The following is an 18,147-nucleotide window of genomic DNA, read 5'->3' as shown; positions in this document are numbered from 1 at the left end:
ATTGATGATGCGTCACTATCCTGGAGCCATTATCTCTTGAAAACTGATTGCATAACTGTTTGCATCACGTAAATGGCAGAGTATCAAGGGAGGAACACTGAATCTTTTTATTTAGTAAACCTGAAATTCATGAACTGTGTCAGCTCGCTAGAAACAAATAAATACTCTTGTGTTAGATCAGACAGCAGATGCTCCATAGGTCTGCATGTTATTAGCACTGGTGGTGGGGAAGGGGGTGCATTGGTAGGAATGATGGCATTCCTCCTGACTTCTTTGTAAAATGGTGTTGTCAGCTTCATAACGAAGCTCCTAGCTTATTGTCTCAGCGTGCAGGGGCGGCACAGGAACGGAGACAAAAGGCGTGGGAAATTACATGGGAGCTTGTGCCCAAATGTGTCGCTATTCTTGGCCTTCTTTTTGGAACGGCACGGAAAGAAAAACCTTGAAAGGAGTGAAAAGTAGACGGCTGAACAGAATTAGAAAATATTATGTAGATTTGTTGCTCCATCTATAGAAATGCACCCTAAAAGAACCTTGATGGTGTCTTATGTTGTGATATGTTTTTTTCTATCTTTTTTTTTTATGTCACAGTTGTCGGTTTGTGGTCCGCTGATTGGCGGTTCCATTTATTTTAACAGCGTCAGGATTGTTACAACAGAATGGGGTAGAGATACAAGAATGCAACTGAAGGCCAGATGGTGCATGACAAATTACATGTCGCTATTAGAAGATGGAGATGTGATTCGGCTAGCATGATCGCTCGAAGGGTATACAAGATATTAGCGAGCAAGATAGTTATGCATGCAAAGCTGCAACTAGTTCTTTCATCACTCAAAACTTTTCTCTGACAAGCCTGATTAATGTGATTCTGTTCTCTTTAAATGGCGCCTCACAAACTTAGCCCTACCTCTGATGTCCAGCTTCATTTTATAGCACATTATAGCAAAGACTGGTCATACTTTTCAGTGGATTGATTTACTAAAATCAAACATCCCCACTCCCTGATGATGATCTTTCAGATGTTTCTCTGTGTTCTTGTATAACACCAAAAATAATCTTGATATTACTACTACTCCTACATTATAATAGGGATAACAGAGTGCAATTTCACATCAGAGCTGTTGCATAAACATGAATTTGGAGGCAAGTTTTTGAAAAGATGACACCAGAAGTAAGCCGGGGGTTTGCAAACTAATGTGTAGAGGAGGATGAGGACTGGGAGCCACCAGCCCACACAAACCTGCCTGTAAAAACTGTGCATCTCTCCGCAGCTTCCTCCTACATTCCCTCACTGGTCATTTTGTCATCTTCTACAAACCTCTGTGTTTCCCTGCCTATTCCCAGTGATTGAAATTCACTCTGACCTTTTCCGTGTTCAGTTGTTCCTTTCTCTCTCACAGCAGGTTTGCAGCTTCATCCACAGTTTTCTGCACCTTGAATTCCTTCATCTGACACTTCAGTCGAGTAGTAACATATTGGCTGGCAGGTTGGTTGTGATGGTTGCAGGAATCAATAGTCAAAAAGTCAAGCCTCCCACCTATTTTACCACCCATGCATGTACAGAACATTTGCGGGTACACACACGCAGCAAATGCATGTTAATCCATGGCACTTTATGTTTAGTATTATTTTCTGTCAGAGGATGAAAATTAGCAGTGAGCATCTTTTAGCAACATTTTAACAAGGGGGCTTCATGCTGTTTATACAGCTTAGGTTACGCAACGAGTACACACTCCGTCGCTGTCTCTCTCTCTTCCATTCAATCTCATACATTCTCCGTCTCTGTCTTTCTCTCTCTCACACACAACGCTGTACAAATGTGCTGCTCTCTCTCAAAACCTGAATTTTAGAGAAAGAAGCGTCTGGAATTTTTTCACAACCTCCCACAGACATCCTCGAACCTATCATTTTCTCTGCAGTGGAGCAATGGTGACGTATGCTCATCGCTAGTGCAGCTGAATTTTAAAAAGCTCTACACCCACGCTGAATACCACTACTGCAAGCATAATTATCATAAACTTTCCTTGCCGTCTGTAGCCCTTCTGTCTCTGTGTATGATTCTCCTGACTTGCAGACATGAATTCAGTGTCGATGCTGAAAGGGGAGGGTGAGATTTAAGTGTGCTAGAAAATTGGTAGGTTATAGTCTAATAACTGGTGCTGCGTGTGATCACCTGGGTGTGGGGGAATCAAAAGCACATGTTTGCATATTTTCACTGCATGTTTTTGCTTTTTCCGGTATGTGTGTCCCTGCATGCACAGATGAATAGATTGGCTCTCGTCACACCCAGACTACAATTTGTTTACCTTATGTCTCTGAGCGAGTTTCATTGTGGCGTTTGGGAATAAATACTGCTGTACCTCGGTTTGTGTGCTCCTTTATCAAATTATAATTCACATCTTTCAAAGGGAATTTGCAAGTTCGACAGACCTGTTTCTAAGGCTTTTATTTTTTTGATGGGGGTTGGCACACTGTTTTAATTGTACCACAGAGAGCTCAATAGTTGCACCCAGGAAAACATCAGTGTTCCAGAGGGACTCTCTCGTGACTGCCCACACTTATAATTAACTGTGATAATTTATTCCCCCCCTTTTTTTTCTTAAAGATGTAGTGACAGATTTTTAATTTTAGTTATTTTTTTTCCCTAGTTGGATCCACAGTGGCATGATCAGTCAGGGAATACCTGGGTGTTATGAAACTCCATCACAAGTGTGGAACTGTAGCACACACCTAAGAAACCCTAACATAACATGACACATTTTTAAGACCACTTCAGTAAAAGTTTATAGCATGCAAGTTAAACCACCATAGCTGCAATGAACAGTTATATTAGAAGATATTTGGCACTTATATCCCAACTATTAATGTTTTTCCTGATGTTTGACTAATCTATTAATTGAATTAAGCTGAATAATTTCAGCGAAACATGATGTTTTTTCTACGTCTGTTCACCACTCCCTATAGACACTCAATTGTTTACTAATCATCATCATTTTACATCGTGGCTGCCAGCTGTTGGACAGTATTTTTTGCATCTATAAAATGTAGAGCATTGTGGGATTGTTAATTGATGGATACTTCTTTTTTGTTCCACTGTGGAAGCTTTGAGGGGCGGCCTATATATGTAGTGCACTGCGTATTTAATAGGGAGTTATTTCAGACACAGCATTTTACTGTATATGCTTTGCATAATATGCTATAAGCCATTGTACTGATAGTGGTTCATAATGGCTTAATGGCTGTAGACACCAGTAAGGCATGTGGCTTAACATGGCTTTATCACAGTGACTGAAAGAAGTAAAATAATTAGAGAGGCAAGGACCTTAAAATTACAGGAAAATACTTTTAGACCAGGAAAAATGTACCGTGGACATTCATGGAGGCATGGACTGACCTAATTTTTCTCATCTTGGTATGTTTGGTTAAAGCTCCCTGCAAATGCTTTAATGAGCGGCCCCTGAGGAAACTTCAACACCCAGCCTGGTCACGTTCATTTTCATTCAAAACAAAGTAACTTGCAGCATAACAAGCTCAAACCCGAGTGCTTTAATTCAGCAACCATGATCATGTCAAGGAGCTCTAGTTAAAACTTAACATTTTTTTTAGCCTTTGAGATATAAAATTAACATTATATTGATTTAAACTCAGACATACTGTATATCTACATATTTTTTAGAAATGCTGAACATTGAACTATGTCTCAACGGTTTCCCGTCTTTTGCCTAAAAGGAGCACGCCCACTTTCATTTTGTGCTGGCATCCAGCTAAAATTAAAAATCCAAAAGGTGGCACCAGGAGTCATTTGATATGTTAAAGCCTCCGGCAGAATGTCGCACAGGGTCGATTAGCAATTCAAAGCTCATGTGTCTGCTCTGTGATGATGCTAATAGCTATGACTGTCCAGTGAGGTCAGACGTCTCTTCAATCAAGGACTTTTTTTTTTTGGATAGCTGTGAATAATTTCCTCTGTTTTTTTCACGTTGGGCTCCAGTTTAATAAATTCATTTATATTCACACAAGGCTATTTAAAAGCATGACATCAATACCTGTGAGGAGTCGTGAATATTTTTGCTCTCATTAAACCTTGTGAGTCACTGCCGCAGGCTTTGACACTGATTTGTCATGCAGAGCTCTCACCAAACACCTCTGAATTCAGCAGATGACATGGGTATGTTTGAGCTCTCGGTAATCAGATCAACACCAGAGGTTTTGTCTTGGAGAATGCTGGAAGCTCGTCAGGTGTGAGTCGTGCTGTGGTTGTGCATGTGTGAATGAGGTCAGCGACACCTTACTGACAGAAAAAAAAAATGAATAAATAAATTTGACTAAAACCACCTACCAGCCTAATGCTCAAAATCAAGTCAGGGATCCGCCTTCACCAACTGTTTGCCCTGTTTGCCAGAGGAAGCATACTGCCCTCATGAAATACTGTACGTCTGCACGGCTGTCTTCCTCACACTGACTCATGTTCTAATACTGACGAGGGGTTAGTAAGCTTTACTCATAGGGCTTGGATGCACCATGCTATCTGCTAGACAACACCAGCGCTTGTCGCGCATAGTGTCTGTGTGCGTCCTTATATAAATACACCAGTGCTGCCCGTCTGTCACGTCTGCTGTTCAAACGTATTCGTCCTGTGGTTCCTGCTAATGTGCATACAAAAGGTATCACACCCCCTGTAATTACTTAAGCCCTGAAAGTAACTGATGATGTGAAAATCATTCCCAGTTCAGCAGCTCCCTATCTCCAGGCTTACAGTAAGTGACTGCAGCATCGGAGTGAAGTTGTTAAACTTTGAAAGTTGGCTCAAACTTTGACAGGAGTGTTTTTTTTTGTGCTTTTAAAAGTCCCTTTAAAAAAAAAAAAAAGTGCAACCTTCAAATCAGTTTCTTAGTGATGTGACTGCCACCCGCTGGAAGTGAGAAGTATATAGTGTCACATTATCTCAACTGAAAATACAAATACTATTGAACAAGCTATAATTAAATTCAGTTTATAAGATGAGACAAAATAATTATAGACTGCAGTGAGTTTTTTTCCCCAATAAAACTATAGATGCTCTGAATAAATGAAATGGGTGATGTTTTCCCTTAGATAACAAACATTTACCGTCTTTTAGTTGAACTTATTTAAGATATACTTATATGTACTGTATGTGTGGTGCATTTGAATATGTAGTGTCGTATTTCAAGAATACTGGAAAATTTTCAAAAGCCCTTTGGGATATTTCAACAAAATCCATGTTTATGACAAAGACTCCTGCTAGAGTTGACACCTTTTGTGTTGGTAAGGACTCTAAATGTAGTCTGAGGCCTAAAGGGCAAAGTGAGGTCAGAGCCGTGTTGGCAAAACAACAGCAGTACACTCACGTTTTTACCAGTGACGCACACAGATGAACAGATAAATGGCCAAGAAACGCAGTGTGATGTCTGCTCGCAGTCAGGCAGATGTGTGCTCAGCCACATAGAGAGATACAGAGGCGGAGGGTAATTCAGGAACCTCCAAAACATGCTAATCCAGTTTTTCTGAAAAACCCTCCCAGCTGCCATCAAGATACGGTTACAAGAAGGTGAAACATTTAGCTGTGGGACAGGGGAGGAGAGAGGGGGCACACAAGAGAAGCTCTGTTACCTTGTCAGCGCTCTGAAATCTCAGGATTTGCCACAGCACAGGTTTCCTCCAGGACCAAACCGCAACAAAGACAGCAGGACAGTGGATTAACTTTAAATCCTATCAGTGTTTTTTTTTATGTAGGTTCCTGTTAACCAACACCTGCATTAAGACTTACGACGAGGAAACGACTCCCAAGTGAACCATCACACATGGCCTCTCTGGGTCATTTCCTTAGACTGTCCAGCAACAGGTCGGGTTGGTGCTGGTAACCACATTATCAGGTCTGTGTGGAAGGCACATCATTGCCACAGCGTGATGCAGCTGACAGAAGAGCGATTTTGTGGGAAAATAGTGACATGCCGAGCTAAGAGATGAGCTGTGGAGAGATTTTCACAACCATGTGTGATATAGAAGCAAAAGAAAACAACGAAACCCACGAGGAGAGGAAAATGAAAAGATGACCAGCAATTTGGACTGACGCACGTTATTTCACCTGGATGTTTTCTTTTTGACAAGTTATATCAAGAGTCATGCCAGTATCCCTTTGAGGTTATAGGAAGACCATGTTGCTGTGCTTTGGGGGTCGTAGACGAGGTGGACACCACCAGAATCAATGGAATGAAAAAGACTGTTTGCTTGATGATGACCCTCAGTTGATTCCCAACCCGTGCTTCCAAGAATCAGGTAAAGGCCAACACAGGGAGCTTTGGCAGCTTAACATGAGCTCTAACTTCACTCTCTTGGTATCTTGACATTTTGCTACTCCGTACTTTCTCTCATGGGAAACTTAAAAATTCCCCTGATTGCCCATGCATGCATAATGTGTGGTATCAGTGCGTGCTTAACGTGCTTAAACCGGGTTACCCGGAGCAATACTTGAAATGTTTGTCTTCATTCACCGCTCAGTCTACTGATAAGAACACAAAGGGTAAAAAAATGCACCCACTAAGAAACACCTGCAATATCACACACACTGTAAATGATATGAAATGGCTTTAAACCGATGTCTTTTTACAGCTTTTTCTTCATCCTGGTGAAATGTTCAACATTTCAGCCTTTAGAGGGCCTTACGGTGGTTGTTTTTATGAAAAAAATGGTTTTAATCAACTGTTTTCTGGCGTTTTTATGAAAAAAATGGTTTTAATCAACTGTTTTCTGGCACAAAGCTGCTGTGACAACAGTGGGGCCGCAACTTCCAGCTTTACTCCCAAAGTGACACGGTCGTGGTTGTACTGGATTTCCCTCAGTGACGCACTCCACTGCTGCCATTTTCACATCATTCTCTCTGCCAAAAATCCTCTTCAGCTGGAATGCTAAATTCTGGTCATGCACCTGTTTTGGGGTTTGTAAGTAATATAGGACATGTTATATGGATATGTTTTTATATAATATTCAAATATAGAGAGGGTTGGTAGAGATATTGTGTCATGAAAACATTGTTTAGGCAAATTATACCAACGTTAATGTTAACTAAATTGATATGAACTCCATAGTTTCCCCATTTCTACCAACACTTCTCCCTTTTTGGCCACAAGGGGGTAGTGTTCTTAACCAAAACTGTAACCAGAGTGCTGCAGTGAGTTGAGCAGGTAAAATCTCTCTCGATTCAGATAATGGTCTTTATAGTATAATGCCCCTATATTTGATGGCTCCATTTCAGTTCACTAATGCACCACAAAGCACCACAAGTCTGAAAACGAGGAGATGGAACATGAAAACGTAGGAAATTGTAAAGGATGTTTGGTCCATTAAGCTTAAGTTCTCCCACTGTGTGCGTAGGCTGTGTAGTGGGAGCCAGTGTGGTGTGTAGTTTCGTGAATACTCCGTGTTACTAACACAGGTATTTGTTTTCTCAGAGATAGTGTAGTGAGAGGCAGCTCGGCATTCTTTTTATAACGTGGGAGTTTTCCCCTATCAAAATATATCTGATCAAACTGCAATGCAGTGTAACTACGACTAGACCTTTAAATAAAATACAAGCCGGTGGTCACCAAAAAGTGGAATAATTAACAAAGTACTTGATGATTGTCTCTTCTTCCGTTAAACATGGGGGAAAGTATCCCCCTCTTTTAGTTTAGTTTTTTCCACGGGTCAGTAACACAAAGCGTCCATTCATGGCTTATAGTCCTTGAGCTGATTACACACGACTGTAATCAACAGTCTTCTCTCAATCTCATGTTCACTTTTGTCTGTCCATGTCTTGTGGGGGCTACTAGCAGCTCTGGAGAAATGAGGAGGGCGTGTTTAATGCCTGTGGGATCCGCTCCTTGTTTTCCATGTGTCCCTGGGGGTTGGAAGGCAGCTGAAAGTTCAAACAGAGACTCACTCCCTCATGCTCTGCATGGCAAGAGCTGAGAGATTAAGGGGTTTGTCTTCACCGCCAACAACAAGGATTGCTCACAGTTCGTAACTTGCCAAAGAAGAAGGATGATTCAGTGTTTTTTGTTTTTTTTGGTTTTTTTTTTTTTTTTTTGAAAGAGTTGCAACTTTTGCAACTCTTACTGATACGACTTTATTGCAAAACAAGCAGCTGATAACCTGTTTTCCTTGTGTTCATCTGCCCGTTCGGGTCAGGTAGAAGTACAAAGTTTTGGGGGGCGGGAGCAGCTACCATCGAAATGCCTGTGTGAGTCTGCTCAGTAACGGAGCCAGATGATGCAGGTGGCAGCAGAGCTTTGCTCTAACTTGTTTGAAGTTTTTTTTCCCCATGTCAAAGGTGAAGGATTATGCCTGGCATAGGAATTTAGTCTTCAAATGAAGGATTTTATGGGCTGAATCTCAACAACTTCGCGGGCAGAATGTGAGCACTGGCTTGTGCCTACATGGTTGTATTTGTGGACGAACGAGGATGTCTGTGTAAATCAGTGTTAGTGAAGTGCCATGCTATTCCTTAGCAGTGGGACCGTGGATGCGACCCCAAGGAGTACAGCTATTGGTCAACAGCAGCAGGGGAAAACCGTTTACCACATCTCTGTAATCCTGAAAGAAACAGAGGAAGATGCTTCGGTGTCAGATCTGGGAGTGGGCCAAGTCACTCACACCCTGGTGGAGAATTGCCAATCAGGAGGAGAGATAATTAGTGTCATGCCAATGGAGAACAGCCCCAGGCTGGGCAGGGCAAGACAGGAGCTCAACAGGTGGCCCTCCCTGAGCAGCACAGGTAGGGCTAGGAGGCAAAGAGAGGAAGTAGTTGTGGAGGAGAACGAGGAGGAGCTGGAGGAGGTGGGAGAAATGAAGACAGACAGGTTTTTGAAACAGCCCTCTAAGAACTCAGGTAATTCTTCACAGCGAGACGTGGCAGAGTTAGCTGATAAGACAGACGCCAAGGAGCAACGCATTCGGAGCTCAACATTACGCTCTGTCACTGTCCACGCTAGAGGGCTTGTCTTTGGGGAACATGTTGCCGGACACAGCACTCTGCCCCGGGTCGTGTTGCGAAGGCCACGTCAGGATGAAGCTCCGCTCGGTAGGAAAACCGTGAGCATGTATGGCGACTCAATTAAGCAACAAAGAGATTCTCAACCTGAACAAGAAAGACGGCTCCGGAGGCCCAGGAGCGTGTGCATGCTGGCAGGCCCAGTCCCAGTCCTGTCGGAGACCCAGAACCAGCATCCCCTCAGGAGGGCAGGTACTTTTGAAAACAACCAGCAGCACAGGAGCAGGAAGGCTGAGTTGAGGGCTGTTGATGGCCTCGATCCTGCTGTGGTGCAGCGGCCTTTGGCCCATGCAGAGGTGACCCCCAGACACCAGAGGAGCTGGAAGCCCAGGCCTGTCAGTATGACAGTACTGGAGCTAAGAAAGCCGGGATCTGATGATGAGCTAGATAGCCGGAGGAGCAACACAAGCGGTGATGGAGGCTTTCTCAAAGGAGGCTTCCGGTGGAGGCTTTTTGGCAAAGGATCTCCGGATAAGAGCAAAGAGAGGGAAGATGACAAAGATGCAAAATCTTCTCCTAAATTGAACAAATCTGATGCTCCAAAAAGTACACTGAGCTCTTTAAGACGGAGCCTCAGTCTGCGAATCAGAAGGACTAGGCCCCGGGACAAAGTTTCTTCAGGGTCTGAAGCGGAGTCAAAGCAGCGTTCTCGGACTAAAAGTACATCTGAGGAAACGACAATGCCTCCTCGACCTTTCTCATACCTCACAGGAAGAATGCTTCCAACTCCCAGTGAGCACACTGAGGATGGAGTACAGTACATTCAGTATCACAGCAAGGGGAAGGTCAAGGTAATGGAGGTACCCCTCTGTCCAACAAAACTGTCTTCCAAACCAGTTCAGGAAGAACAAAGCATATGGCAGCTCATAGCCAATCGTTTCAGGAGGAAGGAGCAGCCATACAGTGGCAAATGTGAATCCCAGCTGTCCCAGAGCAAAGACACAGGCCAGTATCCCCTGGCTGGGAATAATAACTCACAGCCAGTCACCATAGAGATTCTGGCAGGCATTGACTCCCACAAAGGTCAAGGTAAGACCTGCAAGATTGCTGAATTTATTCCTCGGCTCAGTTCTCCTTTTTTTAGCCCCTCCTCACTGCAGAGAAAGTTAGAGCTCAAGAGAAACACGGAAGTGCACTTTTTTCTTTTTTTTTTTTTTTAGAAGGACAGGCAAATGAAAAACACATGGGGAATTGTGAGTTTGGATGGCATTCAAAAACGTCTGGTTTCAGAGAGTCCTTTTGGAATTTCTATTTTGGGTACTTTATTTCTCCAGTGTTTTTCATGTGTGAACTGCCTGTGTGCATGCCCTTACACAGCAATACATTTGCCCTATAAAAGTTCAGTAAATGAATAGGTAAGTACCGTTAACTGAAATCACCAGTGACCGAAAAGAACACATTATAATAGCTTGTTTTACAGTGGTTTATCCGTGGTATAACACAGTCCCTGTACTGTCTCTGTGTTACCCAGACACAGGACATGGCAGTCTTGATAATGCTGTCTGTTGGCCTCATAGAGACACAGCTTAAAGCAGCAGCATTAAAGCAGTTAGTGGCTGTAATGGGGATGCGTTTGGCAGCCTAGCAGGGCTAAATTAAGAGGGCTTACATGCTATAATGATGGGGAGAGGAGAAGACGACTTAAGCACTGTGTTTAAAGGTTAACTCTGACAGTGGAGTGTGTTTGTCCAGTTGCCTGGAAGAGCGAGAAGAGAGAGGCAAATATTTGTAACTATCTGAATTAATAGCTGTGATTTGCTGTGTTTTTGTGCTTTGAGCTCCAGTTTCACAGCTTCACATGACAACCTAATTAGTCGTCCTTGACAACTTCATTCCTTTTTTTTACTAATGTCAGGTCACACGTATTCTGTATTCTTTCTCATTAAGCCAACCTTTGAACCGACAAAGCAGATATTTCATTCTCATGCTAGTGTAATCCTCGTTATGGGTTGTGAGGTCAACCATATTGAGCTTGGCGGTCTATTTGTATTCTTGCATGATATGTTACCAAGGATACCTATTACTGTGGTGGAGTGACAAGTTGTACTTGTCCATTTATTCCACTGCAGTCAGTCAGTCAGGCATTAGGAATGTAGGTGTGCCGATCAGCCTGAGTAAAGTTAGGTGTTCAATGCCCTGGGAGGGACTCGCCGCCTGTTGCTACCTGCCTAAGTGTTTGCTCCTAAATTAAATCCAGAAAGCTGAAGTCCCGCCCCTAAAACTAAACACATGCACACTCACTTCCTTCGTTTCCTGACGATAACTCCTAAATCTTGTGTGCTAGTGAGGTTTGGGGGAAGGGAGATACATGGTAAAGGGGGGGTTTGAGGTGTGTAGAGTGTGTGTCCCCACCCCCACCTGTGGATGAACAAAGCCACTCTGTCGTGCCCGTGGAGGAATGAGTGATCGGTGAACCATGTGCTGACATGGGGGCTCACTTAGGGTCTTTGGGTTGGAGGAGGGGTGGCTGATCATGAGTCATAGGTGGTCAGCGATGCATTTATCTAGTGAAGGTTGAAATATTGGGACTGTAGATAGAACTGGGTATAAGGTGTCAGAAAGATCCAGTAGACAAAAAAGGGCTCACTGATGCGGATTAATTCGGACTTGCCTTGATTTGCCATTACCTATTGACACCATGTGTGTGTGATGCTTTATCTGACATTGAGGATGGAGTTCCCTTTAATACCACTTCCTGTGAATTCCTGCCAACAATATAAATTTCCACCTTGCTGGTGGAATTAATCTGCCTGCTTCAAAATCTGCAGATTGAAAATTAATTTAAAAGATGCATTAGCTTATTTCATTTATACCAGCAGGGGTGAGTGAGCCAGGCTACCAGAAGGTAATTATGTTCAAGACAAATAGACACTTTAAAGGAAATTGGGACAAACAGTAACAGTGTGAAAATGCCCTCTCACCTGCTGCGGGAGACAGCATGATATTGAATAATCACTCAGTGATGCATGAGCAGAGGGAAATTTGTTAATAACTGAATATACCTCATATTCATATTTGCCATTGTTAATCTCCGCTAGGGTACATTTTGTTCCTCAGGATTGTGGTTGAGGAGGTGAGCAGCATCCTGCAAGGCTCTAGCAATGGTTAGCATCTCACCAACAAGTCTACAAACTGTTGTTTGTTCAAAGTTTGAGTGAGGGTCTGCAGTTTGTATGTCGTTTATCACGTCGTATGCAGTCTTCCTCCTTAATTCATGGTTGATTGTTTCCATCTGTTTGTTTACTTGCAATGCTTTGTGTAGGGAGGAATAAAAGATGAGCTAGATCTGACACATTCCTCTCTTAACTCTACAAATTGAGTCAATCAGCCCCGACATTGCATTGCAAGATGTCTCAAAACCTAATTTGCAGATCTCATGTTGAATGAGAATCCTGTTTGAACCAGGATGTCCAATTTATTTTCCGGGAAGTGATCAATGCCTGTCTGCAGACAACGCAAGGCGTTAAGAGCTTTAAGTAGGGCAGATCATCCGGACTGCATTAGACTTGACATGGCATAAAGATTTTTACCTTGTTCTGTGCTGATTGCGTTTGTCACTACCCTCCGCTCTTTTTGATAGAAATAAGAGGCGTGTGTTTGTGAAGCTCAGAAAAGCAGAGCTCAGAGCTGTGACTTGGTTGTTCGCTGTATAAATGGCTCTGGAGAGCAGCACACAAAAAGGAGGATGATGCGGGACCATTTTCTCAAGACGGGCATGATAAAAGTAGTCCGGGAATGTCGGTTGGTTGTGAGGTCGGCAAATAAGGGAAGTAGAAATACTAATTGCTAGCTAAATTCTCACTCTGTAATTTATGACGGTGGGAAAGCATGGTTGGAAAGTCAGTAAGAGCTAGAGTGGAAATTTAGACCTCAAGGTTGTCCTCTCTCATTCCAAAAACCACTTCAGATTCACTGCATGTAGAAATGCTCCCATGTATGCACATACACACACTTACTCATAACATAACAACCGTATATGCACGGGGGGTTTTTTGCTCTCATTGCATTTTCTTTTCTCATGAAACGAAAATAAGTGGGGAGGGGGATGATTGTGCTTCGCTCCCCTCAGACTGAATGGCCATTTTTATTTGAGTAGACATGAGCAGTGAAGTGAAAAACCTAACAAACAAGCTGGCAACACAGTTTTACCCTCGCAGAGACAAAGACACTGGTGTCCTCTCTAAACATCCCGAATGCCTGTTTCCATAGGCATTCTGGGACACGGTAATGTAGGGATGCTCATTTTTAAAGAATGACGTAACACAGAGCACATGGATTCAATTTGGGCTGCTCTTTTTTTTTTCAAGATACCAAACTGGTTGTACTGTATGTGTTCCAAGGATACCAAAAGTCGGGCATCGTCTCTGTGTTGTAATTTGTTATGGGTGTGTTCGTGAGAGGAAATACACTAGATGATTTCCTTTTTTTTCCCTTTTTGTTTGTTAGTTGTGAAAAATGAACGGGTGCTAGGTCCTGTCCAATTCCGCGTAAAAGCTCTTAACTTCCTCTTTCCAATGTTTTCGCGTCCTTGAAAGCATAAGTGGTGTTATGGTCAACAATAAAGGAATGAGCTGTTCCATAAATGCAGCGCTCATCAGCAGCCAGCAGCTCCATTTCTATGCTGGCCTTTGATCAGACCTAATTTGCCTGTATTGTTATCTATGGACTGGCCTTTGTTTAAATGTGTTCCTCTCTGAAAGTTTGATTATGTGTTTTTGGCAAATGTGAGGAAAAACTTTGGCTGCTTTTTTTTTCTGCTTATTTTATATTTTATAAAATTTGACTGCCAGTTGTCTGTGTTTATTTCTCTATTCATTAATACGTTGTTGATGCTGGGTCACTGCAGCAAACGGTAAAGACTGGGAGCTTTCAATGTGTTTGTCTTAATTGGTAGTTGTGGCTTGTTACCTTTTATCAACCCTCCAATTATGTGAAAAATAACATAATATAAATAGAAATCATCATATGAAGTACAAAGAATGCATCTGAAAATAACAGGTCTGTACAAAATGACAGGAAATCCAAGAAAATGAGGCAACAACCTCATTTGATACCATCTACCAGAGTTGTGACCTGCGTTCAGTTTCCAGCACTGGAAAAACTGAATTAGTTGGGTGTCTTGGTTCGTGTTCTGACATGTTAAACCCACACTGAGAGGGCTTAACATGAGGCGTGCTGTTTAAAGACTACTCCACTCCACACAATGCTCGATGAAAGGCCCTTCTGTTAGGGATGCACTTTTCTCCTCTCCCACAACAAGTGAGACATCCAGAGCAGCACGAGGCTCTTTGTAAATGGAGGTCAGAAATAAGTAAACATTTTAGCTTACTCTAATTGTAGTAGACAAAGGCATTTTGGCTCAGGTCTGCTCAGCTTATGAATCATATGCTCTCTCAGCATACATTTTGGAAAGAAAATAGAAATGTGTCTTTTAGTGACAGTGTTTGCCTTGATGTTTATGCTGTCATTCTTCTCATATTAGAATCGCCTTGGGCACAAAGGGAAACCACTATTGCTACAGTAAACAGGTTCACTGTAAGAATGACTCCCTGTTTGGTGTGTGAACAGTTTAATTGTTATGGTTTAGGCATGGGGAGGGAGTGCGGGAGTTCACCTGGCATTACACACCTTGTTGCCTGGAGACAGGCAGTCTACACTCCTGTGTTAGAGATGGTATCTGTTCGTTGCTGGGGGGGGGGGCTCAGGTGATGAGAACGCCATGATCCAAAACAGGAAGGTGGTCTTTGTTCTAATAGCTGTTATGACACATAGTTGTTTACTTTGTGGGAAACAGGCACAGCTTGTGGAGTTTGTCATTTGTGTTTTTTAGTTTGTATTGTCCTTCATAGTGCTCTTTCCCAATGCCCTTTTTCAAAGCGTGATTATCGAGTCAAAGTCTCCCAGTGTCACTGGAAAGCCAAACAAGTTGAATCAAGCCTGATAATGGCTGCCTTTTAAAATGGATTAGCTAAAATCCCATTCAGAGGTTTCACTCTGTTGAAATCTATATCCTGCACAGGTAGCTCCCAACTCAGTTATGTGTTTTAGAAATTGTAAATGCATAAACAAAACTGAGTTCTTCAAATTGCTCATGTTCAAACAAATGTCCATACATTCAGAAATGTTTAGTTTATTATCATAGGAAAGTACAAAAAAACCCCCAGCTCATTTCATGAGATGAAAGCAGTTATTTTTAGTCCTTTTGCTCCTGACTGTTAATAACTAATCGATAAATAGACTAATTGTTGCAGCTGAAATGTGTCTTCTGGTCATGTTGTTTGATTTGGGAACAACGTGCAGTGAAAAAATACAAAACGAACTGCCAGTCTGAAAGCTATATCTCTCTGACCATGTGACCCCTTTTAGCTTCACTCTGTACATCTGCACTGAACTCCATAAAAGTTTGACGCTGGTTAACTGTGCAGGAAATAAATGAAGACGATGATGAAGAAACAGGTGAAACGACACTGAACAATCCTTTTTAAAACGATCACAAAAATCGATCCTGCTATAGGTCAAACTGTAAATACCTGAGCAGATTGTAGAGAGACTTATCTATATAACAGCCGAACAATCCATCATAAAACTTATTGCACATTTTACAATCTATAAACTGTAGCTGTAAAGTCACTTTGTCATCATCTTATGTGAAATGCTCTTAATTATCTGGAGCTGGGTTAAAATGGGACAAAAACATATGGATTTATTTCTCAGTGCTGCTTGACTTAATTTCTTTTTTTAATTTTTTAATCTTTTTCCTTTTTAGACTCTTTCGTCAACAGTCAAGAATGGACATTGAGTCGGTCAGTGCCGGAGCTGAAAGTGGTGAGTAACTTCTAAGACTACCTACTGTATGTTTATTAGTTCTCATCTTACTGATAGATTTAAATGTCAGTGAGAAAGCATGTCCTGCCCATGTAATACCGGCTTTTGCATTTTACATGAGAGAGAACAGTTGAGAAATTGGCCGGACTTTTCCCTGGCACGTAGAGGGTGATTTTTAATGAGATGCGTTGGCATGGAGATGCAGGGTGGCTTGCAGCAGGACGCGAGATGAGTGACAGTTTTGGGCTAGACTAGTGACACATCCTGGCTCTGATCCCACAGCACACGCACAGCCACTGCCAAATGCACAACTAACATCCTCACATGATTTAATGCCTTCCACACAAGACTAGCCGCCTTGAAAAAGTGCACTCCACATTTCTGACAGTTGATATAATATTTCCATGTTAGGTGAATTCATTGTTGTGGCGCCTTGCAAAAGAGAGAAAAACTTCAATGAAATGAAAGGAAGAGAATTCACCGGGAGCTCAAGAACATTTTTTCTCTCTCTCTTTTTTTGCTTCAAACACTTTAAACATGTCTTTTTCCTTTTTTTAAATGTTTCTAAGGTGTTAATTGGCAGCTTCCACACAGGGGGTTGTTAAATGGACCCAGAAAGTCTGAATTAGATTTTGCTTCTTTCAAAAAATGTTCAACAAACTGCAGTTCAGCAACAAGGTCACACTGGAAAGGAGCCTTTTTGATATGATTGCAAAATCAGGTTACGTTTTACATGCTACAGTGATAATGGGTTCAAAACACTTCCTGCAGATCAGTTAAATTGTGAGAAACCGTCTGTGAGCTGTACTCTGCTGTTGTCATTTTGCAATGGCAACTAAACTGTGGTGAGATTTCATGGCCGTCTTTTGATTTTTTTTAAAAAGCACTTTTTTTTTTTGTTTTTAATATTCCCAAATCAAATCTACAAAGAAGAGTAAAGGATGTGTGCTGGAACAGTGCTGATACAGCTGTATGGTTTCATGAAGGCTATATACCAGCAGGTCACAAAGCTGAACAGTTAAAACAGCAGGAGCTCTGGTTCAGTGGTACTTTCAAAGTCGATTTTTGTTGACTCATAGCTTTCACCACACACAGCCTACAACTTTTGCTAACTTAAAGCTTATTCATACTTTATTTTTCTGGGGTACCTCATGGTGTGTGCATGTGTGTGCATGTGTGTGTGTGTGTGTGTGTGTGTGTGTGTGTATATATATACTTCAATTATAGAGAGGGTAGGCTGGGAAAGGCCTTAAACAGATCTTTTCTCTTGCGCCTCAAAAGTCCCTATAATTAGAACCATACCTGACTCTAACACCCACTAATGATCTGAAGAAGAAGAGGGCGATGGTGGGTAGAGGAGGAGGACGACGAGAGGGAGGAGATGAGGCATGTTGCAGCCTTTGTTCTTCCCAGACATGCTGGCATCATCAGCCCACCCTCTGCCATGCATCACCCTGAAGGCGCTGTAGTTAGGTCTGGTCTAGACACTAGGGAGAGGAAGCGGGGGGAAGACTGCAACCGAACAGAAAGTATGTTATGAGGACTTTCCTCGTAATTTTTTTAAGCCTCAAACGGCCTGTGTAAAGCATCAAATAGCGTTTTTTAGGGTTTTGTTCCTTAACGACAAACCATATGAACTTTTGTGGTTTGATGGTAAATACAGCCCAAACAATATTGCATGTTTCAGACAGATGCTAATATAATATAGTTCAAAAGAATGAGGCCAATATTCATTTTATAAATTATACACGCAACATAAAACCGTTAAATTTAAGAACCCCTTAGATTTGGTCAGGATGGTTTGTGATAGATCGTGATCTAATGTATGTCATACAGATTGCTGTATTTAATCTCCTCTTACTTCTGTTTTTATTTCACATAAACTCAGTGGATAGTGGATCCTTGCTACATAAACAAGCCAATAGTTTGATGTAGAGTGATGTAGAGGCTTTGCTTCACGTTAATTCACGTGGCTCCTCTTTAGGTAACACATTGTAAACAGTGCAATTGGATTGTGATTATTGTATGATTATTTTATCGTTTGGCTTCTGCTTTAATCACATTTTGGATCTTTAATGCAATATTGTGTCTTGATGTTGCAAATTGAGAAATTCATAGGCTCATCAGGTCTGGCTAGTCCAGAGGGCATTTCAAAATTGAATAAAACAATCACAGTTTAGATTGTAGATCATGATTGCGATTAAATAGATTGTGATATAAATTTTTGGCCAGATTGCCCACCCTTAATTTGGTTATTAAAGAGCTGTGATATG

General features: G+C 41.9%; 1 protein-coding gene across 2 annotated transcripts in view; it reads left to right on the top strand.

The window, feature by feature from the left end:
• The window catches only part of agap3 (ArfGAP with GTPase domain, ankyrin repeat and PH domain 3), a 110,731-nt gene that overhangs the window by 32,155 nt on the left and 60,429 nt on the right, over positions 1-18,147 (top strand). Inside the window, exons 1-2 of one of the 2 annotated variants that reach the window (XM_019273232.2) lie at positions 8,223-10,078; positions 15,816-15,874. In XM_019273232.2, coding sequence (XP_019128777.1) covers positions 8,494-10,078; positions 15,816-15,874 — 1,644 coding nt within the window. In that variant the 5' untranslated portion in view covers positions 8,223-8,493. Of the gene's footprint in view, positions 1-8,222; positions 10,079-15,815; positions 15,875-18,147 lie in introns of those variants that run through there. The other variant, XM_027287835.1, reaches the window with a different exon arrangement.

The sequence above is a fragment of the Larimichthys crocea genome, chromosome II (genome assembly GCF_000972845.2).
Source record: "Larimichthys crocea isolate SSNF chromosome II, L_crocea_2.0, whole genome shotgun sequence".
Taxonomy (NCBI): domain Eukaryota; kingdom Metazoa; phylum Chordata; class Actinopteri; family Sciaenidae; genus Larimichthys; species Larimichthys crocea.
This window is presented reverse-complemented; position numbering and strand designations above follow the sequence as displayed.